General features: G+C 54.0%; 1 protein-coding gene across 3 annotated transcripts in view; it reads left to right on the top strand.

The window, feature by feature from the left end:
- ATP2B2 (ATPase plasma membrane Ca2+ transporting 2) overlaps positions 1-23,649 on the top strand; it is a 346,709-nt gene that overhangs the window by 279,939 nt on the left and 43,121 nt on the right. For 2 of the 3 annotated variants that reach the window (XM_060023054.1, XM_060023053.1), the window contains 7 exons: positions 6,479-6,604; positions 8,218-8,250; positions 9,339-9,398; positions 14,403-14,444; positions 15,288-15,446; positions 18,488-18,702; positions 22,644-22,886. In XM_060023054.1, coding sequence (XP_059879037.1) covers positions 6,479-6,604; positions 8,218-8,250; positions 9,339-9,398; positions 14,403-14,444; positions 15,288-15,446; positions 18,488-18,702; positions 22,644-22,886 — 878 coding nt within the window. The remainder of the gene's footprint in view (positions 1-6,478; positions 6,605-8,217; positions 8,251-9,338; positions 9,399-14,402; positions 14,445-15,287; positions 15,447-18,487; positions 18,703-22,643; positions 22,887-23,649) is intronic. The other variant, XM_060023055.1, reaches the window with a different exon arrangement.

Genomic DNA, 23,649 nt, shown 5'->3' with positions numbered 1-23,649 from the left:
CCTCTTCAGCCTCCTTTAGCACAGAGCAGGTCCTCAGCCTTCTTTTGCCTTTCCTGGAAGGCCAGTGGTTTTTAATCTGCCTGGGTCATGAACCCCCATGAGAGTCCCATGAAAGCAATAATCCCTCTTATGAGAAGTAAATGTCCGGACTTGTCACCTTACAGCCTGTCAGCGGACTCACAGATCCCTAGAGAACCATGGTCTGGTCTCGATTTGCAGCTGGGGAAACTGAGGCCCCAAGCAGGCGTGTAAAGGCCCACCGAGGCCAGGGCCAGAGGGAGACTCCAGCCCGGCAGCCTCCTAGCGCCCACACGCGAGCGCACCTCCGAGGACCCCTTGACTTCATTACCCAGCGGCGTGGCCTGTTTGAAGCACCTGATAGTGAATTCCACGGGGAAACCAACAACCAGGCACCATCGATGTGGCCATGGAAGGGACAGGGGCCAGCGGGCCAGGGTGGGGACTGTCCTCAAAAGCAGCAGGCCCATTGGCTCGGTCCCCTGCAGGACCCCAGCCTCCTCCATCACCCCTGGAACCAGAGCATGAACAGCATGAGGTTACCCAGGACATCGACAAACTCTCTCGGGCCTGCCGAGCGGAAGGCCAGGCACGGGGAGCCGGACCTACCACCACTGCCGCTGCCACCAGGGAGCCTAGGACAGCACCGTGACCGCAGGAAGGCCCAGTGTGCCGCTCGGCCCGCGCTCTCTCCATTACACTACCCTGCCTCTTCTCCATGAGAGGCAGCGGGGTGTAGTGGATAGAGCACGGGTTCAAGTCCCGGCTCCACCGCTCACGGTTGTGTGACCCTGGGCCATCGCTTAACCTCTCTGAGCCAGAGAGGCCACAGGTGGGCGGAGGGGCTTGGGGTTGTGCTGCACTAAAACCTACCTCACAGGGCTGTTGTGAGGGGGACGGGCTTGTGGGCCATGAAGTGCTTTGCCGACTGTCTCATGCTCTGTGAGCATGCGTTATTACTGTTATTAACTGCGTTGATAACAATAATGAAGACAGAACCGCGTCTGGCATGGCAATCGCATTGGCTTTGCTTGGTGCTTGTGCCGGAGGCAGGTAATAATCCCCAGAGAAGGCCTCTGTCCCTTCCTCCCTTCTCTACCCCCAGGAAAAGGCCTTTTAGAAGGTCTGACCTCCCCGCTCTCCCTGTCCAAAGAGAGGCTTAGGAAGTCAAAACCAGGAGAGTGAGGAGCTCTGGGTTTAAGCCCCTACCTGTGCCTCATGTGCTGTGCAACCTCACTGAGCCATTTGCCCTCTCTGGGCTAAGAAGGTTCATTTTGTAAAGTTAGGCTCCTCTAGCTCTGCCACCTGGGACTCAGTGCACCCCACTTGCCATCGCATGAGACTTTGGCCCCGAGATGCCATCTGGACCAGGCCTGCAGCAAGTCTGAGGCAGAGATGGACTTTGAGTCTGCAGTTGGGAGAGTTCTGGCCGACACTCAGCTGCCAGGTTAGAGGCCGCAGAAGTCATCTGCAGGGAGAGGAGATGAAGGTTCAGGTGGGGCAGGACAGGCCGTCCCGTTGGTGGGAGCCTGCAGTGTTCCCTGGGCCCGAGCTCCTTTCTGGCTCACGGATGGATGGACAGACGGATGGGCGGGAGCTAGATGCTGACAGAGCTCCCTCACCGCTCGCCTGCCTCCCTCTCGCTCCTCGGGGCTGTGTCCCCAAACAGCTCTGCCTCTGACTTTGTGCACAAGCCTTCCCAGCAAGGGAGAGAGAGTAGGAGCCGGGAGCCACCCGGCCGCCCCAGCAATGCCCTGTGAAATGCGGGTGATGATAATGGCCTCACCCGGGGACTGTGGCCACCGAGTGGGAAAAGGGGCTCAGATAGTATGGGGTACATGGGGAACGTCCATAAATATTAGCTCTCTTCTTCCCTCCCCCCAGAATACTTCCGGCGGCTCCCTACTGAACCCCGAGGAGACACCCAACCCTGCAGCTCTGCACTCAGGCGACCCTCAGCTTCAGCCCAGCTGATCCGCAGCTGTCACACTGTCCCATCTGCCCCCTTTGCCTGGGCTGTGTCCCCCGCCAGCCACGGGACCCTTGGGTCTCTGTTGTCCTGTGTTGTTGCTGATGTGTGTGCCTGTCTGTTCCCCTCAACCCTAACTAGACTGTGAGCCCCTGAAGGGCAGGGACCACCAGAGGCCCTTTGGGCCCCAGAGCCCGGCACAGGGCTGGACTCCACCACACCTGTCCACCCCGTGAACAAGCGTGGCCCTGGAAGGGAGTGACACATGGTCAGTTTGTCTACTCAGGCCTCTGCTGGCCCGTCAGAACTCCCCGAGATGCTGCCTTTTCATGGAGGCTGCCCTACCCCAGCCAGGAGTGGCCCTCATCTCCTTGGGACCTAAGGTGCCCAGACTTCACCATTGAGAGGTGATGACCTAAGCCAGACCTCCCCATTTTACAGAGGACAAAACTGAGGTCCACAGAGGAGACGGCTGGCCTCAGGTCACACAGCACATCAGCAGCAGACACCAGACTTGTTCCCAGTCCCCTCCCCGTCAGCCTAGGGTCCTCTCTGTCAACCACCCCCCATGCTGTGTGTTCTGAGGGGCTCCATGGGAGCATAAGGAGGTGAAGGGACCATGGGACCATGGACTTGGGAGCCTGGTGCAAGGCCCAGCCAGGGCCCCCCTCCCCAAAAGGTTCTCAACCTCTGTCCGCACCCAAAGACCCATGGCTTACATGCCTCTGGTTCCACTGCTGGAGCTGCAGCCCTTGGGGTTAAACATTGTCCCCTGCAGGGGATCCTGGAACTGGGGAGTGGCAGCCTGGGGGTGACCTGGTCCGTTCTGTTCTTCCTCCTGCAGGAGGGGCAACCAGGCTGTGAGGTCCCGGTGCGGGAGAGGGGCAGCCCAGGGAGGACAGCTGGGCTGGATGAATTTGACCCTTTGTAAAACCATAAAGATGGCTTATTGAGGGTGTGTGGATTCTCCATTATAAATGTAATACATGTCCACCATGGGAGATACAAAAAAGGAGGTAGCAGGGAGGACAGTGCTGGATTCCAGCTACAAGCCTCCACTGTGGCAGGAGGAGAGGACTCGCCCTCAAACCTGCCCTCCAGGGGCTCACAGGCTAGTGGGGACACCGGGCTGGGAGGCACCCCCAGGGGGTGATGCCCCGGGAAACCCCGGGGGGCAGTCCAGAGGAGAGAGGTGATGTCCTTTTTTGGGGTCAGGGAAGTCACCTAAGAGGAGAGGCATTTGTCCTGAGCCTTGAGGAGGAGGTTTTGGAGAAGAGGTGTGGGAAGGGCATTCAGGCAGTGATAACTGTGTGAGCAGAGGCGGGGATGGGGCTGGGGACCAGGGCTGGACAGAAGGGCCCAGTGAGCTGTGCTGCGCCCAGGGCAGAGGGCGCAGTGTGGGAATCAGTGGTCAAGGGCCGGAAGAAGGTGGAGGTGTGATCCAGGGGGTGCTGACCAAGGTGTCTGGACTTTGGGGAGCTGTGGGGGGGGGTGTCTGAGCTGGGGGGCAATGGTCAGAGCGAAGGCTGGGCGTGCTGCCGGGGCACAGAGGGAGGGAGGGCCAGAGGGGGAGTTTGATGCCCCCAACTTCTCTGGCCCATCTGAGGCTAGGGCCTGGAGGACTCCCCAGGGCTCATCGAGGCTGGGTGGGGGGCATGCTGTGCCTTCACCCCAGGTCCCCGCATCCCCATGTTGCGGGCAGAGGCCACCTCCCTGGCTTCCTCCTCCTTCCTCCCTCCTCCCTGGCCTCCCAGTGCTGAGATGGGAGTGATTAGATTAGAAGGTGATTTGGGGTCTGATTATCTTGGGTGGAAATTGGCCCCCTGTGTCTTTTTCCATCCCGCCCAGGACTGGGGAGGTGGGGAACAGCTTCTCCATCACCAGCCAGGCAGAGCCAACTTTTTCACAAACACGTTTGAGACCAGAGTGTGAAGCCTTCTTTCCTGGGGAAGAGCAGTATGTGAGAAACCGGACAAGGGCTTGGTCCCTCTCCAGCTGGTGACCTGGGCAAGCTACTTCTCCCTCAGTTTCCTGTTCTGTCGACCGAGGGCCAGTATGAGGACTAATGAGATGACTGCGTGTGAAGGGTTAGGGTTAGGGTTAGGGCACAAAGCCTGGAGCGGAGTAGGTGTCCTACAGAAGGTAGCACTGGTTGCTGTCCCTGCCATCTACGCCCTGTGAGTGCACTGAAGTGTGTTCAGCCCTCACCTTTAAAGATCTACAGTGACCCCACCCTCACCCACGTGTGACCTCTCTGGGCCTCAGTTTCCTCCTCTAATACTGCTGGTGTTTAACAGTCCATCCAGCCAGCTCCCACACAAGCTGAGCCCGTGTATGAGAAAGCATTTTGTCAGCAAGTTATTGTAGCTCCCAGAGTCCCATAGTGGGGCCCAGATTCTCCCTGTTTGTGCCCCTTGTGGGGTACGTGTGCTTCAGGGTCTGTCTGTGACGGGAAGACACCAGGCCTGGGCTGATCAGCCTGGAGTTAGTGTCCGAGCTCATTCTGTGGTCCCCACTGTGCCCGGCTCGGGGACCGAAGAGGCTGGGAATGGGTAAAGAACCAGCTGAGGAGCTCACCCCCTGAGAGCCCAGGTCCTGGTACAGCTTGCTGGGCTCCATGCTGCCTCTGGGAGCCTTCATGACTTGGTTTACCCATCAGGGATGGACAGACCAACCTTTACCACCTCAAAGGAGCTTACTGGAGGGCATCTGTCTGTCTGTAAAGCACTTTAAGATCCTGAGATCCTGGAGGCCAAGAGGCTGGAACACCACACATGCACACGCACACAGGCACGTGTGCAAACACACACACGCACGCACACACAGTCTCAGGACATCTCTCAGATCCCAGAAGGAAAGGGAAGGGGTGGGTGAAACCTCTTGAAAAGTGAAAAGAGATTCCTTGCTTTAAGGAAAGTGCTTCTTGCCCTGACTCAGAACCTCTTGACTCTTATTTTAGATACAGTCCTAATGAGTTTGTCCACCTAGACTTCAAGTCTGAAGCAAAGTGGGAGGCCAGGAGAAGGCCATCAGTGACAAGTGAGCCTGAAAACAGGAGGAAATGACCATGATCTTGAGGGGAAAGAAGGAAAATCTCTCAACAGCAGAAGGAGTTCAAGAAGCAAGTCCTCAGGGCCGTGTAGTGGCTGGGGTCAGTGGCCGTGGCCGTCTGTCTGGTAGACCAGGTATAGCTCTTCCTGTGCAGCCTGGGGATGGCCGGAGACCCTGCACCAGGCAGGATTGGACTGTTAGTTCTCTGCTGAAGGAGAAACTGTATGCTGCATTGTAGAGAGCTTTCTAGCCAGAGTGGTAAAAATGAAAATCGGAAAAAAGGAACACCTGACAGGCCAAACTTCATTTATCAAGATTCTTTACTAAGCAGAGTGCCCTCTTGTCAAATAAAAGCTGACACAGAAACCCCAAAGATGAATAAACTTGGGCCACTCTGACCAAAGGCCTCCCTTGCCCCGTATGGCTCCCGTCCTGCCCCCTGAAAGAATTCCAGGACCCTTTGGAACCCAGTTTTAAAAATCTAAAATTCTAGGAAAGGAGTTCTTAAGTTTTCTTGCACCGCAGACCCCTGGGGAGGTCTGAGGTCATCAGGGGCCACCCCTATTCAGAATAAAGCTTTGAAATACATAAAATAAAATACACTGGATCACAAAGGAAGCCAATTAGATTGAAATAGTTAAAGTAATTAGAAAAGAATTAATGTGTAGTGTAGTAACATATGTGCTTCTTTATTAGAATAACAAGATCCAGCAGTCAGTGTAATAACTGCCTTAGTTGTAGAATAAGGATAAGCCTAAAAAGTATCTGCAACAGCTATAAAGTGATGTTAAAAAAAACCCATGATTTCTGTAACATATGTAATGGTGTTGTGGCCGCCACTGACACTCCTGGGGTTTATTGCCTATGTTCTTAATAGGGGGAAATGCGAAATTTCAGTTTGATGTTTGTGGAAATAAAGAGGTCATTGTTTTCTCATTCAACTTCATAGAGCCCTGAATTCTTTCCCCAGATCTTTGGGAAGTTGGTGCACCCCATTTTAAGCAGTCCAGTCCAGGGCTTAGTTGGCATTTTTTTTTTGCTGGTTGCAGAGCAAGGTCTGGTTCTAGATATATCATTAAGGAAAAGAGGGAGTGGTCCCTGCTTGGCCCGTAAGACTGGGAGAGGGGGAAGGGGAGAGAGAGGAGAGAAGAAGGGATTCTCTAGGAGCAGGTAGGAGGTGGTAGGCCTGAGCTTTCTGGGGGCCTAAGAATTGAGGTATAGCAGTGTTTGAGCTCCAGGCCCATCACAGCACTATCCCAAGGTGAAATCATCTTTAAAGGACCCACCTTGAGCACACACCTTGAACCTTAACTGTAGGTGGTGCCCTAGGACCTCAGCAGGCAAATTGCCTCGAGTCAACTGAGACCGAGTGCCTTCCGCTCCTTGCGGGAGGGGGCTTGGGCCGTGCAATGGTAACTTGGCTTTCGTCCCCTTCCCCAGGGACTCATGTGATGGAGGGCTCTGGACGGATGGTGGTGACCGCCGTGGGTGTGAACTCTCAGACCGGCATCATCTTTACCCTGCTGGGGGCCGGCGGTGAGGAGGAAGAGAAGAAGGACAAGAAAGGTAAGCCCAACGCTCTTGTGGACCAGAAAAGGAGCTCTTAAGGCCACATTTTTTTTGTTGTTGACTCATTCACTAGACAAAATAGTTATTGAGTGCCTTTTATGTCCATACCCTGTGCCAACAGCTTCCTCCTGTAACCCCAAGGCCCTTCTTGGGCCAGGAGGCTCTGTCTGTTCCATCTCCAGGGTCTCGTTCCAGTCTCTGTCTTGTCCAGTCATGTCATGGGGGGCCCCCCTTCCCCCTGGGCCAGGCCAAGGGGGCTGAGCCTTTTCTTGAGTCTCCAGCCTCAAGTGTGACCTGTTCCCATCATCACCCCTGATATTACGTAGAAATCCCCACCTGGGCGAATTCCTCCACTATTCTCAACTCCACTGAGCAGAGCTGCACACTCACCCAGTATAGACTCTCCCCAGAGGTGGGTCTTCTGGGGAAGGTGGCCAAATGTGTGCCTGCAAATCAACTGCTGTGAGCCTCTCCCCATTGTCCCCAGAGCTGCCATCTCAGCTGGGTTCTGTCTCCTCCTCCCCCTGCAAACAAGATTCCTCACTCCGTGGGCTGCCCTTGGTGCAGCAGGTTGTCGGCCTGGGCTACAGCTGCCTCTCAGAGCAGAGGAGGGGTGGTTGGAAAACATGAGCCCCAATCCCATCAGACCAGGCCCAAATCCAAGGCCCAGCCTCTGGCCCAGAACAGCTGAATACTTCCCGACACTCACACTCGGTCTCGGGGACACCCCCCACTCTCACATCTGCAGTCTTTTGTCTCCTTCCCCAAGCTCCAGAGGAGGAGCCCAATACCCAGACCTTCTGGAGTCCAGGGGAAGGAGATGAGGTAATAGATGACCCCTCCTTCAGTTTGAGGGGCAGCCAGCCTCCCTCCAGCTCTCAGAGGTCAGCCAGGCACCAAGTCTGGGTCACGATCAAAGGATGCTTGTTCCCAGGGGCAAAACCCGTTTCCTGGTGGGGTACCCCTAAGATTACGATGGCCCATCCAGCAGCAATGGAAATAAGCTGTGATCTGGGAGAGCTGAGGTTGAGACTGAGGACCAAGTCTTGGCCAAGAGGCCCGGAGCACGTCAGGACAGCGTCCGCGCAATGCCGTAGCAGCTGTGGCCAGCTGTGGCCCCAGGTGCGGGCAGTTGGGCAGGTTGCAGCAGCTTTGCCCACTTCCTTGGCCTCACTGGGGCCTGGGTGAGGGGCACAAGCACCCAGAAGCTCCCATGGGCCAGACCGGTGTTTCTTAAAACTCCAGTAAAAAAACAGGCCTCTTCTGCCCCAAAGCACAGGTCAGTCCCTTGCTGAACATTTACCTGCACTCCAACGAGATGGGGACATCAGTGTAGAAGGAAGAGGTGGGATGTGCAGGGGACGTGACAGAGGAATCTGGGAGGCCAGCCCAGCCCCTCAGGCCCCCACGAGCAGCACAGCCAGGCTGGACCTCCTCGGCACTTCCATTCCATCACCTCCACCAGGGACATTGCTTAGAGCCTCCCGTTTCAGGATGACCCCAGGCGTACCGGTGTGTGCGTGTGCGTGTGCGTGTGTGTGTGCGCGTGCACACACAAAAGGCTGTATGTGCTTCTCCTTCATTAACATGTCTCAAAAATCATCACACAGGTGTGAAGAAGGGGGATGGCCTTCAGCTACCAGGTACAGTAAGACACTCCTCAGGGTAGTTGGGGTTTTAGAAGTAGCAGCAGCCATTGACCCCTGAGCCCTGGCCCTAGATCCCCAGCACACAGCTAAAGGGGGTACCTGACTGCGGGGGGCTCTGCCCCACCAGGCCTCCACTGTGCCCCCGTGCACTCCCGGTCTGCCTACCTTCCAGGGCTTTCAGTGCAGATGGTACCGCCACCACCTCCACACGCCCTCAGCCCGCTCAGCACGCCATGACCCCACAGAGCCCGTCCCACCTTCCCCTCGCCTCACAGCACAGCCACCTTACCCAGCATCTCTTCCCTCTCCTTCCCGCAGAACCCGTTTCCCCACCCCAAGAAAAACCAGCAAGAGTGAATTGGAGCACATCCTATCATTTCTGATTCCTAAATTAAGGAAAACTCGCTAGTACCTTCTCTGTCTCACGCACAAAATACCACATGCTTGATGTCACCTTTTAAGGGGTGGGGCACCTCCTATGGGGGTCACCAAGGCGATCTTTTGAGTGCCAGTTAGGGAAGGAGGAGTTGGCCATGGGCAGTAGCCCGAGTCAAGGGCATGAATCCTAAGTCACTGCCGTGGACGGACGTTCTTCCGGGACACAGCAATGGTCATAGCAAGCACCCCTTCAGAACGGCCAGTGCCCGCACTGCACTGCTCGCTGAATATTTTGAATCGACTCCTGGCCATGAGCGCCGCTGGCCCTGATGGTCAGCCAGACCCTCTCCTAGAACCCTGTCTGAAAGGCCCCCGCCTGATTGCTTGGGCCAACGGGGTGCCTCAGTCCGGAACCTCACCACCAGCAGTGCCACCCCGCGTAACCACATTGATCATCCTCCATATTTTATTTCAAAGACCCTCCACGTCTGAGTTTTTCCCCCCGACTTCTGTGGCATCTCTATGGGAACATTTCACCTCCACCCCCAAATTTGAGTTTCTTGATCTCCAACGGAGATGATTTTTTAAGAATGTAGTCATCTTATTTCCCGCAAGTTGGTTCATGTCGATTGTTGTTGCTGTCCTGCGTTGTTGCTTTTCTCCATTGTGACACACTGCATTTTCCATCCCTCCCACCCCCGCAGCGGCCGATGGTGCGGCAGGTTCAAATGCTGCAGATAGTGCAAATACCAGCCTAGTCAATGGTACGTGTCCCACTCCCAGGGCGAGCTCTCGGTCTCGGTTGGATGGGCGTCTCCTGCACCCTCAACTCTGGGCTTGCCTCTCCCTAGTCTGGACGGCACAGACTTGGATGTGCATGGGCAGCTCGGGGACGGTCGTCCTCTCACACGGGGCAGGCGCTTAAGAGAGAAGCCACCACCGGGGATCCAGCTCTGCCCCCACTCATGGCTGCCACGACGGCACTGGCTCCTGTTGGGCCCTTGACCCCCGGTGAAGCCCGGAAGAGGGACGTGACCTTGGCTTCAGATCTGGCCCCCCAAGAAGCAGCGTCCCGCCCGGCGTGGCCCTCTCCTAAGCCCGTTCCTGGCCCCGGCTTTGGGAAGAAGGCCCGGGGTCAGGACCTAGGCTGAAGCTGGCGTCTGGGTCCCCACTGAAGGCTCCGGTCCTCGACTCGCCAGTTCCCTCGAGGCAGGGGGACCCAGGCCAGAGCTCAGCTCCTGGACCCCACCCCGTAGCATGGCTGAGCCACTAGTAGACATTCTTTCTCTTCTCTCTCACGGAGCGAACGGGCCGGGGGTTCGCTTGGGCTCGGGCCTGGTTCTGCCCCTGGGATGTGGACTGGTGTTTCTTGCTGTTGCCTGTGCTGGAGCGTTTGTTCTGAGTCTCTGCATTCTTACTGGCCTCCTCGGGGATGAGTGGTGGGGGCAGAGGGCTGCCACTGTACCTGGGAGCTGCATCTTAACCTCCTGACACACAGGCAGGAAGGAATTCCTTCAGTTGCCTCCAAGATTTCTTATCTCTGTACCCTCCCATCTTCTCAGATACGTCCCCGTACCCAAATTAGGTGACGTAAAGTCACCCAGACTGCTCCTGGGAGCTGTTAGGGCTTGGTCGTGAAACCGTTGCCCTGGAGAACTGAAGGGGAAGGAAAGTTTTCTTTTCTCCAGCGTCATGCATCCCAGGCATCTCTGGCTGCGGGTTTCTCATCCATTTTATCATTTACTCTTCACCACTCCGGGAAGACATGGAGCTCTGGTCCCGCCTCATCCTCCCGTCCCCTGCCCTAGACCTCCGGCTGAGCCACCCGGAGTCAAAGTGACCAAAGATGGACGCACCCCCCACACACACCGTAGGTGTCAGGGGCTGGGCAAGACTGCTCTGTGAGCAGGGCCTCGCCAAGAAGGGCTAATTCGGGTATGGCTCTATCTCAGGCACGGGGGAGAAATCAGGACAGCCTGAGGTGTGGGAGGTGTCATGTGTGAGGGAGGGGTGGCGAGAGATAACAGGAAGAACCAAAGTAGGCAAACCCACGTGGGGGGCTGGGGGGTGGCAGGGAGGAAACGGGAAGTGGCATCCTGCTTCCCCCAGGATGACAAGCCTGCTGGGCTCGGGGAACATATAGACCGCATCCAGACTAGTGGGTCCCAGAAAAGGGGCAGCCTCACTTGCAGCTGTAGCAGAAAACTCCAAGTGTCCCAAGAAAAGCTGCAGGAAAAGACGGGGAACTGTCATTCCTTAACCACCTCCTGCACACCAGGCACTTTGCAAGCATCTCATTGAATCCTCACAATAACCCTATGATTCAGAGGTTTTTGTCCCCACTTTAAAGATGAGGAAACTGAGCCTCAGGGAGATCAAGACACTAGTCCAACGTCACAGAGCTAGAAAGTAGCAAAGCTGGGATGTGAACCCAGGCCTGCCTGGCTCGAAAGTGTGTGCCACTCTTGCTAATGTCTTGTAAACTTCACAAGGATGTTAAGAAGTCTTCCCCACCACCAACGCCCCTGCCCAAGGAAAGGATTCCTGTGGTCAAAGGTGTTTAAGAACCCACTAGGTAAAACTGGTTTCTTCCTTGTTGCAGAGGGACAGCCTTGATTGTGCTGTGTCCTGGCTGAATGTCATGGGATTGGTAGGCCCCCAAACTATACTTTGGAACCAGTACTCTAAGCTTTTGCTACTCGAATTGTGGTCGGAGGACCAGAAGCCTGGGCGTCTCCCAGGAGTGGGTTAGAAATGCAGAATCTCAGGCCCCACCCAGACCTGAATGAGAACCTGCGTTCTAACGTGCTTTCCAGGCTCCAGGCAGAGGGCACTAAAGGCTGAGGGGTGCTAATCTGAGCCTTGGTGAGTGAGAGAATTAACTGTTCCTTTCCCCTCCTTCGTCTGAGCCAAATCAGGATGACCTGGATGTGGAAAACACACTCAGGTGGCAGGATGCCCCCCTCACTCCACCCCCCCAAGCCCCTCCCAACTGAAAGGTAGGGGTGTTCCATTCATTTTGGAGGCATTATAATTGCCATTTTTATTTTATTATTTCTTTTATATTTATTGATATATCACTATAGAATACATCACGATTAATTATACATCACTCTTAACTCTGGACATTAACAAGGTACTTTGCAGTGCTTTTCGTAAGCATCACCTTGGTTCAAAGTGTTGTTTTTCACAGAGAGAGAAACAGAGGCACAGGGAAGGGAAGTGACACCTCCCAGGTCTCCTATTTAGGACCGGGTCTTCTCACCGTGGACCTTCCACATCGAAGCTTTCTGCACCCATGACCCTCACAGTGCATGGAGAGGACAGACCCATTTGGCAAAGCTGCATCTAGCATCTGATACAGAGGGGCCTCCAGGTCTCCACCCCGGTTCCCCATCTTGGGTCCTGTCCTCCATCTCAGCTCCCCTGAATCACAGCCCATCTTCCACGTCCCATGGGGGACCAGAGCAACGTCCCACCACAGTTCCAGGGCCAGGCGAGTACCCATCTGGCTAAGGAGAACCCCAGATGAGCCGCTTGCTTCTGAGAAGCCAGGCCATCTGCACCAAAGCACCCCCAGGATATGACTCCCTCCCTCAAACATACGCTTTGTTGATTATTTTTCTGGCCGTGTGGTCACTATGCAAATAAAAGAGGAAATTGCTAGCTTGGTTGCTGGGCACATGCGGGCTATCGCATCTGATAATATGCAATGCAGATAGAGGCCCCTTTGTGCCGTGTAACACCAGACTACTGAAGAGGAGTCCTCTGGTGCCCCTTAGCCCAGTTAGTAAAATTATTTTTAAAAATAAAAATAATTATTGTAGTTAATTCCTATTGGTTCCAAAACGCCTTTTTCTGTTTTGTTTCTAATCCAGTAGAAAGAATTTTACAATAGAGCAACGGGGACTTTTCTCTTTAAACCCCGGGGCGGGTCACTGACCCTTCGCTGGGAGAGGCAGTGGGAACAGCCCTGCACTGACCTTGGAGTGATGGTGCGGGGCTGGCATCCAGGAAGCCACTTCTCCCCTCCGAGTCACCTATGACGGATATGGTGGTAGGGATGACAGTGTTTATTGAACTTCTCACGCAGCCTCAGGACAGTCATCAGGATGCACTATAAATGACAGCTGCCCCTGAGCCTCCCTCGGCCCCAGTTTCCTCATCTGTAAAATAAGAGTGATGAAAACCCCTCCCGCCCCACCTTGTAGGGTATCAGGAAAACTGCCAAGATCGGAGACACTTGCAAAGCGCCAAAGGCTGCTGGGCGAGCGGTTGTCACTAAGGCAACTTTTAGGAGCTCCGGGGAGGCGATGTGGCCACCCCTGGTTACAGAGATGGAAGCGAGGCTGGGAGAGGTGAAGCCACACGGCTAGTTGGTTTCGAAACAGCAGCTTCAGGAGCCCAGTCCCACCAGTGCCGCCTCAACACCTGCCCTCCCCCTGGCTCGGGGGACTGAGGGTGGCTGCATTCTCCCCAATGGGGGCAGAAATGTGCATGGACTTTGGGGCCAGCTCTCCATTTACCAGCGGAGACCTGGCAGAGACCCTGCTGCGTGTCCCTCCCTGAGCCGCAGTTTTTCATCGTCAGTGGGTGTGATCTGGAGCGGCCCGGTAGGGATGTGGTGAGGCCCAGATGAAACTGTGGTGGTCATGTATGCGCCTGGAACATGAGCTGTGAAAATCTCGTTCTCAGCAAACAGCTGGGGTTGGGGGCACCCTTCTCAGAGTCCTCAGGGTGAGCCCGTGGGACAGGAGGGTGCCCCCCGACCCCTGCAGTGCCAGCAAGTGAAGACAGGTGTCTGGCTGCCAGGCAACAGGTCACCAATACCTCCTACCCTGTGAATGCAGGCCACGCGCCTTGGGCTGAGACTGGGTAGGCGGCCTCCCCGGTGGCCCTGATTAGGGCGTGGGGAGCCCCAGACCCAGCACTAGGCATCATCTGTCCCTGATAGGCAGGGCTGGGGTGGGGGGCTGGGGGCACCCAGGGGATCCCATCAGCCAGACTTCACCTGCCTGCTGTGGCCTGAGCTGGTCAACCCAGAATAAAGAGCACGCAGCTCAGTGGAGGGGAGGGGTAGGCAGCTTCCCCTTGGGAGCCAGGGCACTGCCACCAGGCCCCTGGACACGTGTGGGCACCTCAGAGCCCACCACTGGGGAGCCCCTGCCCACCCTTTGCCTGAGTCACTCTCAGTGAGGCTGGGTGGGGGTTTCTCCATGTTGTGGCTTCACACCCCTTCACCAGGAGAAGCAGAAAGTGGAATCATCCCTCCTGGAGCCAGAAACTAAGGACACATTGACCAAACTCCTACCCATCCTAGAATCAACCTCCCTCTCTCTCTCCCTCCCTCCCTCTCTCTCTCTCTCTCTCTCTCATCTTTCCCTTTGCCTCCTCTCAGCCCACAAAAGGCACCAACCAAATTCCACATTAATCACTGGGGACCTTAGATCTCCCACTCCTTCTGCTTCCTGCCAACCAACTATGGTTCCTTTACCCTCAAAGGCTGCTGGTTAATCTGTAAAATGCTTAGGGCCAAAATAATCCCAGAAGCGCTCTCTCTGTGCCCCCAGAGAATCAAGAGAAAGCCTGCAGCCACCACGGGTTTGCTCTTGTCTCAGGGGCCTCCCCGGCGTCCCTGCACAGAAGGGCGGAGCCGGCTTGGCCCTCCCTCCATCTGACATGAATGTCTGTGGCCCTGTTGCGTCTTCATGGTGACCAACGTGTGTTGTCTGATTCTCTGTTGTCTGTTAAAATTCTTTGTCGTATAGGTAAAATGCAGGATGGCAATGTGGACGCCAGCCAGAGCAAAGGTAACCCTTTTGTATTAACCTGTGGTCCCTGCGGCCCCTCCCCGCCGGTTCTGAGGGCCACAGCAGAGGCAGACGTCCATGCCTATGGGCGCCTGACACCTTTGGGGGGAGGGGGTAGCTGTGATCACATGGTGCCAGGTCAAATGGAGGCATTACCCGTTGAGGACAGGCCACCACAAGCCAGCTTCTCCCCAGCCTTTGAGCTATGCTGCCCATTCAGCTGAAGACTTGAAATTGGGTCTTTGAGGTCTTTAGGGGCTAAGGGGTCAGGCCGCAGGCCCTGTGCTGTCCTGTCAGGCCACGGGCCTGTGCTGAAGGGGGAGGAGCTTGACACCTGTGGATGGGGACACTCTCTTCTACTCTTGAAGCCCCCTTTGTGTCCCTTCTGTCTAGTGACTACTTAATATCCAGCAACATGGCCCAAGGACCAACTGGGCAAAGCCCAAGCCTGTGTCTTGTCTGAATGTGGAGAAGTTGAAGAGCCATTGGGGGAAGGGTCTGCGGGCTTGTTCAGGCCCAGAGGGGACCCTAGCCCACTCCTGCTGGAAATCCAGGGTGGAGCCGTGTCACTCCCTGCTATGTCCTGAATTCCAGGTGCAAGGCAGCCAGTGGCCCTGGGACCAGGGTCTCCAGCAGGAAGAAACCAACCCCCCATCACGGGGATTGTGTGCCGGCCATGCCAGGGCCCAGGCTGGGGAGTGAGGGCCTCACCGTGCTCTGCTGGGCAGCTGGGTGGGTGCCAACATCCCCACCCTGCAGGCTAACCTGTGTGTGTGTGTGTGTGTCTGTGTGTGTCTGTGTGTCTGTGTCTGTGTGTGTGCACGTGTGCTCTGCCCCCTGCAGCCAAACAGCAGGACGGGGCGGCCGCCATGGAGATGCAGCCCCTCAAGAGTGCCGAGGGCGGCGACACTGACGACAAGAAGAAGGCCAGCATGCACAAGAAGGAGAAGTCGGTGCTGCAGGGCAAGCTCACCAAGCTGGCTGTGCAGATCGGCAAGGCGGGTGAGCACGCGGCCCCGGGAGATGGCACAGGACACGGGGCATGCAGGGGGACCCCAGGCAGGGCCCTGCCCCTACCTGGGCCTCAGTTACCTCCTCTGCAAAGCGAGGGCTTGCATGAGACCCACCTTCTCTGCCACAAAACCAGTCTGAGTCCTTATACAGTAGGCACTCAGTTCGCACTTAGGCAGAAGAGTGAAGGTAGAAGCGTGGGCTCTGGGGGCAGCCTGCCTGTGTCCTCGTCCAGCTACAGCTCTGAGAACTTGGGCAGGTACCTTCACCGAGCTCTGAGCCTCCGCCTCCTGGTCTGTGGACTTGGGATCCCGTAGTCCCTACTTCACAGGTTGCTATGAGGAGTAAAGGAGATGATCTACCCGTACAGGCGCCAGCGTTTGGCAGGTGCGGTGGCTGCACAGGGGGCAGACCCTGTAGGGCCTGGAGTTTGCGATGCAGGCTTTATTCTGAGGACAGTGGGAGCCCTGGAAGAGGTGTGAGCAGGGGAGGGCAGGGATGGAGTTGAGCTGTATGATGACCGCCCAGCTGCCGTGCAGAGGAAAGACTGAAGAAGTAGAGGGCAGTGCCAGGAGCCCGGTGAGAAGCCCCTTGTTTGAGGCCCAGCAGAAGCCGGGTTTCCCGAGTTAGTAGCTGCAGGTGATGGCTGATGACGGCCCCTCTTGCCCTGGAAGCCAAGCCCGGAAGCAAGGTGAGCCCTGCAGCCCTGACACGGCCTTGGCCTCCCCTCCCGGGTAAGGATGTGGCAGATGCCAAGGCCTCCCCACCTGGCTGCCTGCTCCTCCATGGCTGTCTCCCGGCTCTAATTATAGGCACCACAGCGTGGAGAAAAGAGGCAAATTACAGGCTTGACTGTCTATATTTAAACTTGGGGGCCTGATGACAGCTCCCAGCTGCTGGGAGCTTGGCTTCCCGCCTCTGCAACTGTCAGACAGGGATCGAGCCGGCTCTGGGTCTCCGCAGCTGGCGGTGCGGGCGGGGCAGTGATGGGTCCAGGGATTTCCTCCATCCCCGCCACGGAGACAACTCCACGGAAACGTGGCTCTGGAGGGCAGGGAACAAAGCGACGAGAACCACCCCGTGGCCTTCACAGTCCTCACTCATCTCCCTCCCCTACTCAGCCCTGCCGGGCATGGAGTTCAGAGTCGAGCACTTCTGGTTCACGTCCCACCTCTGCTTCTCTCCTGGGCTGAATTCCTTGAAAGCAGAACCTGAGATGGGTGGGCACAGGATCTGGCGGGGTGCTCTCAGGTGAGACCAGTAAAGGGTCAGGGATGCAACAGAGCCCAGGAAGAAGCACAGGCAGCCGGGGTTTCTGGAGGAATCTCAGTCTCCACTTGATCTTACAGGGAGCTCTGGAGCATGGTACCTCTGCAGGGTCTGACCTGCCCTGCAGCAAGGTGTCTGGGCTTCTGGACCTCCACCTCAGCCATTGGATATTGGCCATCAAATTGGGGTGGGTGGACTCCCAGGCACTTTGTGACAAGGAGACGCCAGTTGCCCAAACATCATCCTCCTCTGCAGAGGCTTCAGGTGTGGGCAGCCTCAGCGGCAGCTGTACAGCACATGCAGCAGTTGGGGGTAGTTGGGCGCACGGGGCTGGCAAGAGAGATCCTGCCAGCAGCCAGTAGCCACCTGCAGGTGCTAATTCTACAGTGCCTCCCTGGCCTGTGGCCTCGGGCAAGTCACTTCCCCTCCCCGAGCCCCTGCTGTTTCCTCAGCCTGGAACACCCTTCCCCCAGGTCACTACCTGGCTGCTCATCGTTCCTCTGTCTGCTCAAATATCACCTCCTCCAGGAAGTCTTCCCTGGCCACCCTAGCTAAAGTAGCCACTGGATCTACCAGGCCATGTCGCATTTGTTTTCTTTTTCTTTTTAGTTTTATTAAGGTATAATTTATATATTAAAAAATTGCACACGTTTAATGCACACATGATGAGTTTCCACATATGCATATGCCCATGATACCAGTCACCACAACCAAGGTACTAAACCTATCCACCACCTCCAAAAATTCCCTTGTGTTCTTTCGTGGGTTTTTCGGTTTTTGTGTTTTGGGTAAGAACACGTAAGATCCTCTTAAGCAATTATGAAGTGCACAATACCGCGTTGTTAAACTATCGGCGCTATGCTATACGGCAGAGCTCTAGAACTTTCTCATCTTGCATAACTGAAACTTTTTCCCCACTAAAAACAACGCTCCTTTTCCCCTCCGTGCAGCCCCTGGCAACCTCCCTTCTATTCTCTGCTTCTATGGGTCTGACTCTTTTAGATTATTCAGATAAGTCCTCCTGTGTCTGGCTTATTTTACGGAGCATAACGCCCTTCAGGTCCAGCCACGTTGTTGCAAATGGCAGGATTTCCTTCTTTTTAAAGCGGAATAATATTCCATTGTACGCGTAGCCCACATTTTCTTTATCCATTCATCTGTCAATGGACATTTGGGTTGTTTTCGTATCCTCAGCCCATGTCACTTCCTACCACGTCATCCTGGAGTTTTTCTTGACAGCGTTATCTGTATCTGAATTATCTTGTTCGTGTGTTTGTTTCTTGTCTGCCTCCCCCTCTAGAATCTCAGCTTCCCAAGGGCTGAAAGGGACTCTGTCCTCTTTACTGCTGTGTCCCTAGTTCCTGGAATAGGAAAGAGTATGTACGTGAAGGCAGGAGGAAGTAAGTGGTACCCTCTGCACATCCTGTTGTGTGAGGGCACCGTGCAAGCAGTTACTGATTCACATGATCACTCAGCACCTACTCTGCGTCGGGCACTGTGCTAGGCAATTTACATGTATTCATCACATTTGATCCTTACAAAACCATGTGAAATAAATATGCATCCCCATTGTACAGAGGAAGAAACTGAGGCTCTTTGAGGATTAAGGACTTGCCCCACGCTACCAAGCTGAGCTGGGGTGTAAGCTAGGGCCTGCCTGTCCCCAGAGCCCTTTGAGCCAAGGCTTTGGTCCACATCTCCCTTCCCGGGGCCCCGCACCCCCAGGAAATCCCCTGACAGGTCTCCTCCCACCCGTGTCACAGGTCTGGTGATGTCAGCCATCACGGTGATCATCCTGGTGCTCTACTTCACCGTGGACACCTTCGTGGTCAACCAGAAGCCATGGCTGCCCGAGTGCACGCCCGTCTATGTGCAGTACTTTGTCAAGTTCTTCATCATTGGTGTGACGGTGCTGGTGGTCGCCGTGCCCGAGGGGCTCCCTCTGGCTGTCACCATCTCACTGGCCTACTCGGTGAAGGTGAGGAGGGGAGAGCAGGGCGGGCCAGCTGATGCCACTGAGATTGGCTGCCCCCAGCTGGGGGTCCGTGGGGTGGCTGGCGGGGCCAGTGCCGGGGCTGAGAGAAGAGCTAAGTAGCAGGAGTGGGGACAGAGGAAGCTCGGAGAGAGGATGCATGCAGGTGGCTGAAACTCACGTGCCTCCAGGAGAGCCACACCCTGGCTAAGGGGACAGCTGTTATTCAGCACAGCCAAGTGTCGCCTTGGAGGGATGGGGTCCAGTGTTGCCAGATATTCAGATTTTTTCCAAGAGAAGCCAGAAATCTGGACCTAACATAAACTCTCCTGATTTTTAAACATTGACAATCGACTCAACTTAAAAAAAATAAATTAGATGCAGGTATCACCCTACAGGCCCACACCCACCCCTGTCCCCCCAAACGTAGGCAGAAGCCTGGCCATCGCAGCCTTAGACCCCGCTGTAGCCATAGTACTTGTGTGACTAATCTCGGAGTTTGCTCCCTGAAGTTTGAAAGGGATAAGCCTAAAATAAAAAGGATGTCTGGTTTTATGAAAGCCCCTCCTCAGACTTCCCTGGTGGCGCAGTGGTTGAGAATCCGCCTGCCAATGCAGGGGACACGGGTTCGAGCCCTGGTCCGGGAATATCCCACATGCCACGGAGCAGCTAAGCCCGTGCGCCACAACTACTGAGCCTGTGCTCTAGAGCCTGCAAGGCACAACTTCTGATCCCACACGCCACGACTACTGAAGCCCACGCACCTAGAGCCCGTGTTCCGCAACAAGAGAAGCCACCGCAATGAGAAGCCCGTGCGCTGCAACGAAGAGTAGCCCCCGGGCTTCACCTGGTAGCGCAATGGTTGAGAGTCCGCCTGCCGATGCAGGGGACACGGGTTCGTGCCCCGGTCCAGGAGGATCCCACATGCTGCAGAGCGGCTGGGCCCATGAGCCATGGCTGCTGAGCCTGTGCATCCGGAGCCTGTGCTCCGCATACCGCAAAAAAAAAAAAAAAAAAAAGAGTAGCCACCGCTCACCACAACTAGAGAAAGCCCACGCGTGGCAACGAAGACCCAATGCAGCCATAAATAAATAAATAAATATTTTTTAAAAGAAAAGAAAATTTTTTTAATTAAAAAAATAAATAAAAACAGTAGCTTCTATTATTAAAAAAAAAAAAAAGCCCCCTCCTCTCAGGAGATGGGCTAAAAATATGAAGTTTTAAAAGCAATTCAATAAAGGGCAAGTAGGCCCATGAATGCCTTGGGTCTGGCGGTTGCTCCAAAATGCCACCCTGATGGCAGAGCCCCACCTCCTTCTGCTCCCAGGCCCATGGCCGTCGGTAGAGCCCAAACGCTGGGGTATGGGGCTGGCATCTCATGAGCACTGGGCGCCTGACCCTCTTGGGGACACTTCAAGCCTGACTCACCCCCCAGGTCCTCACACCCTGGGCTCATCATTTTCCCTTGGTCCCGTGGTTTCCCCACCTGGGAGAGCAGGGCTCTGCGCTCCTGTTTCCCAGGGCCCTGAGTCCAGGATGTCCCTGCCAGGGCAGAGGCCAGGCCATGTTTAAAAACAAGGCGTTCGCTCCGAGAATGCAGAGCCGCCAGAGGGCACGATCAGCGTCAGTTTCCAAGCTGGAATTTGGGCTGGGCTCACCGATGTAATTTCATACAGAAAAGAGATCTCAGGGCAGGTGCCAGAAAGTGGCAGCTATGTGTAAAGGATACCGCCCTTATCATCTCCTTGTTTTGGGGTTCTCGAAGAAACTCCATCCCACAAACCAAAGCCCAAACAGGTCACAGCACAATGCTGATCGGGGGCCTGGGGCCCGGAGATTGAGACCTCCTGCTGCCGTGAGCCGGGACCCCACAAGCTGAGATCTCCTTAAAAGTCTCACAGCTTCGGTTTCGGGGCTTCCCATACAGACATTGTTAGACCTCTACACCTGTAGTTTGTATCTCTGGCACCTGTGCCTTCAGCTGCCTTAGGTAGTGTTACTTGTACAGTCACGTGATAAACTTAGTACAGCTCCCCCAACCCAGGAGGGGCAAACTCTCCCCTTTCTGAGCCTGGACCTAGCCCCTGGGAGCCGTCATCAAAAGAACAGTGGTGACCGCTTAGATCAGCACTGTCCAGTAGAGACATAATGTCAGCTGCACGTGTGATTTTAAATGTCCTGGTAGCCACGTTAAAAAGAAAAAGCAGAAAGAAACAGGTGAAATTAATTTTAATAATGTACTTAAGCTGATATGTCCAAGTTATTATCAAGCCAATTTGTAATATTTGATAATATACAAGTTATTAATGAGGTATTTTACATGTCTCTTTTCATAATAAGTCTTCAAAACTGGATGTGTAATTTACACTTACGGCACATTTCACATCAGACCAGCCCTGTTTCCAGTACTTAATAGCCTCACGTAGCAACCATATCGGGAGGCTCAGGCCTATACATTCTTAAGCCCCAGAGACGAACCCTCTTCACAGAGGACAGATGGGCAGAGTCCTGATGGAATGATCCAGGCTGTGAGGTTAAACAGAGCTGGGTTCAAAGGCCAGCTTCAACCCTCAGTAGGTGTGTCATCCTGGTCAAGCTGCTTTGCCTTGGCTTCTTTGGTCACCAGAATGGAGTACAAGAGTCCATGAAGGTTTCATAGGATCCTCATGACATCAGATGAGGAAATAAGGGCGGAAGAACTTTACAAACTGTGAAGTGTGTTGCAAACTCAAATCGCTGCTAAATGCATCCATTCGACATCCATCCATCCCACATACATTTATTGTTACTATTATCACAGGTTTTGATAAGAGACACTGCAAGAGCACATAATTCTACCAATACTCATTTTTTAGTAACATGACCTACCATAAAATTATTCTAATTGCACTCCTTTTTTACCCTTGGTATAAAGAGTTATAATGAGGGCAAGAATAAAGGAAATCAGATTCCTAGGCACAGACTAGAACAACATCTGACTCAGCCTTTAGCTAAATGCACCTTTTCACATCCGTCCTTGCCAGATAGGGTCACTGTGTCATAAGGGCCTGCAGTAAGAGTGGTGGTTCCTTGAGAATCACTTTATGTGCGTTACTTGCTTGAGAACCTGGAAGAAGCTAGGAGTGTGATGCTGGGAAGAGAGAAAGGACAGTGACTATAAGAAAATTAATAATATGTCGAGTAGGAGTTCATTTTTGTCATAAATTTTAAAAGAAAGGATATTGATATGTAAGACGTATCCGTGCTAGGTGGTAGGATTATGGTTGATCTACTTTCTTTGTTGTGCATCTATATTTAAAAGAAATTTGTGATTTTTATTACACAAGTTATAATATGTATTTATTGTAGAAAAATAGAAGCTATAGATTTTTAAAAGAAGGCAATAACAATCCTATAACTCTACCACCCAGAAATAATGACACTAATATTTTGTTTATTTCCAGATAGTGTCCTATGTCTATTAACGTATGTATACCTTAAATTTATTCAGTTTGGGTGAAACCAAAGTGACAGTGAAAACCAAGCACCAGTGAAAGATGGTACCTTTGAAAAAACTCATAACCAAATAAGGAATTTATTTCTGTTAGGGTGTAAGAGGAAACTATTTGAAGTAATCAGAAAGGACCCAATCTTCATTTATCATCCTTTTCCCTATTTTTTCCATAAAGAGTACAGATTACTTCTGTAATCCAAATTAATAAAGTCAACTAATCAACTCTTTTAAATGCCTCAAATAATTTAAAAGAAACGAAAAAGAGAGAGAGAGAGAGAAAAAGGGCTGCACACAGAAAAGGAGTCCAGATGACAGGGGCTGTAGCCAGCAAGATCCTTTGCACATGTGTGAAGCAAAGGGGCAGCTCTGCCTCATTTCCTGCGTGTTTACACTGTGACCCTGCCTCCCAGCTCCCTCTCCTCACTGTTGCCATCTCATCTGCCCTTTCCCCCAGAAAATGATGAAGGACAACAACCTGGTCCGCCACCTGGACGCCTGTGAGACCATGGGCAATGCCACGGCCATCTGCTCGGACAAGACGGGCACACTCACCACCAATCGCATGACGGTGGTGCAGGTTTACGTGGGCGACGTCCATTACAAGGAGGTCCCCGACCCCAGCTCCATCAACGCCAAAACCATGGAGCTGCTGGTCAACGCCATTGCCATCAACAGCGCCTACACCACCAAGATTCTGGTAAGTGGTGCAGCCTCCACCAGAGGGAGGAGCGTCCGGGGGCGATACAGAAGTACTGGGCAGGCTAAGCAGTGTGATGCATAATTCTAAATCCTACTGATGTGTTTTGGGTGGTCAGATAGTAAGCAGCCTGTTTCTCTTTGACTTAGCTGTGCTGTTCGCATGACACAAAAAAGAAGATTGTTGTTAATTGTGTTTTTTAGACCCTGTCATTGCCCTCCCTACCAAAAAAATAGTCTTTTTATTAGTTAGCTTCTGCTGTATAACTACTCCAAAATGTAGTGGCTGAAAACCAGGCTGTGTATCTAGCTCACATTTCTGTGAGTCAGGAGTTCAGGCTGGGCTCAACTGGGGGACCATGTCCTCGTGTGTCTGAGGTGGGTCACATCCACAACTCTGCTGATCTTGGCAGGACTCTAGGCTGATCTGGGATGACCTCGGCTGGGACGGTTCATCTCTGCTCTGTGTGGTCCCCCTCCTCCAGCAGGCTAATCTGGGCTCTTCACGTTGTCATTTTGCCACATCCTGTTGGCCAACACAAGTCGAGAGGCCTGTCCAGATTCAAGCAGCAGGGAAATAGACTCCATCTCTAATGGGAGGAACTTCGAAGTCACATTGTAAAGGGTGTGGATTCAGAGAGGGTACTAATTGTGGCCATTTACACAATCTACCACTGGCGACGACATTGTTCTCAGTAATAGTAGTGGTAGTACTCGTTTTGTTAAGAAAAACTCTCATATTCCTGTCTCAGTTCAGCTGCCTG

This window comes from Delphinus delphis, chromosome 10 (assembly GCF_949987515.2).
Source record: "Delphinus delphis chromosome 10, mDelDel1.2, whole genome shotgun sequence".
NCBI classification, from domain to species: Eukaryota; Metazoa; Chordata; class Mammalia; order Artiodactyla; family Delphinidae; genus Delphinus; species Delphinus delphis.
Note: the sequence above shows the minus strand (reverse complement) of the source record. Positions and strands in the feature narration are given on the sequence as shown.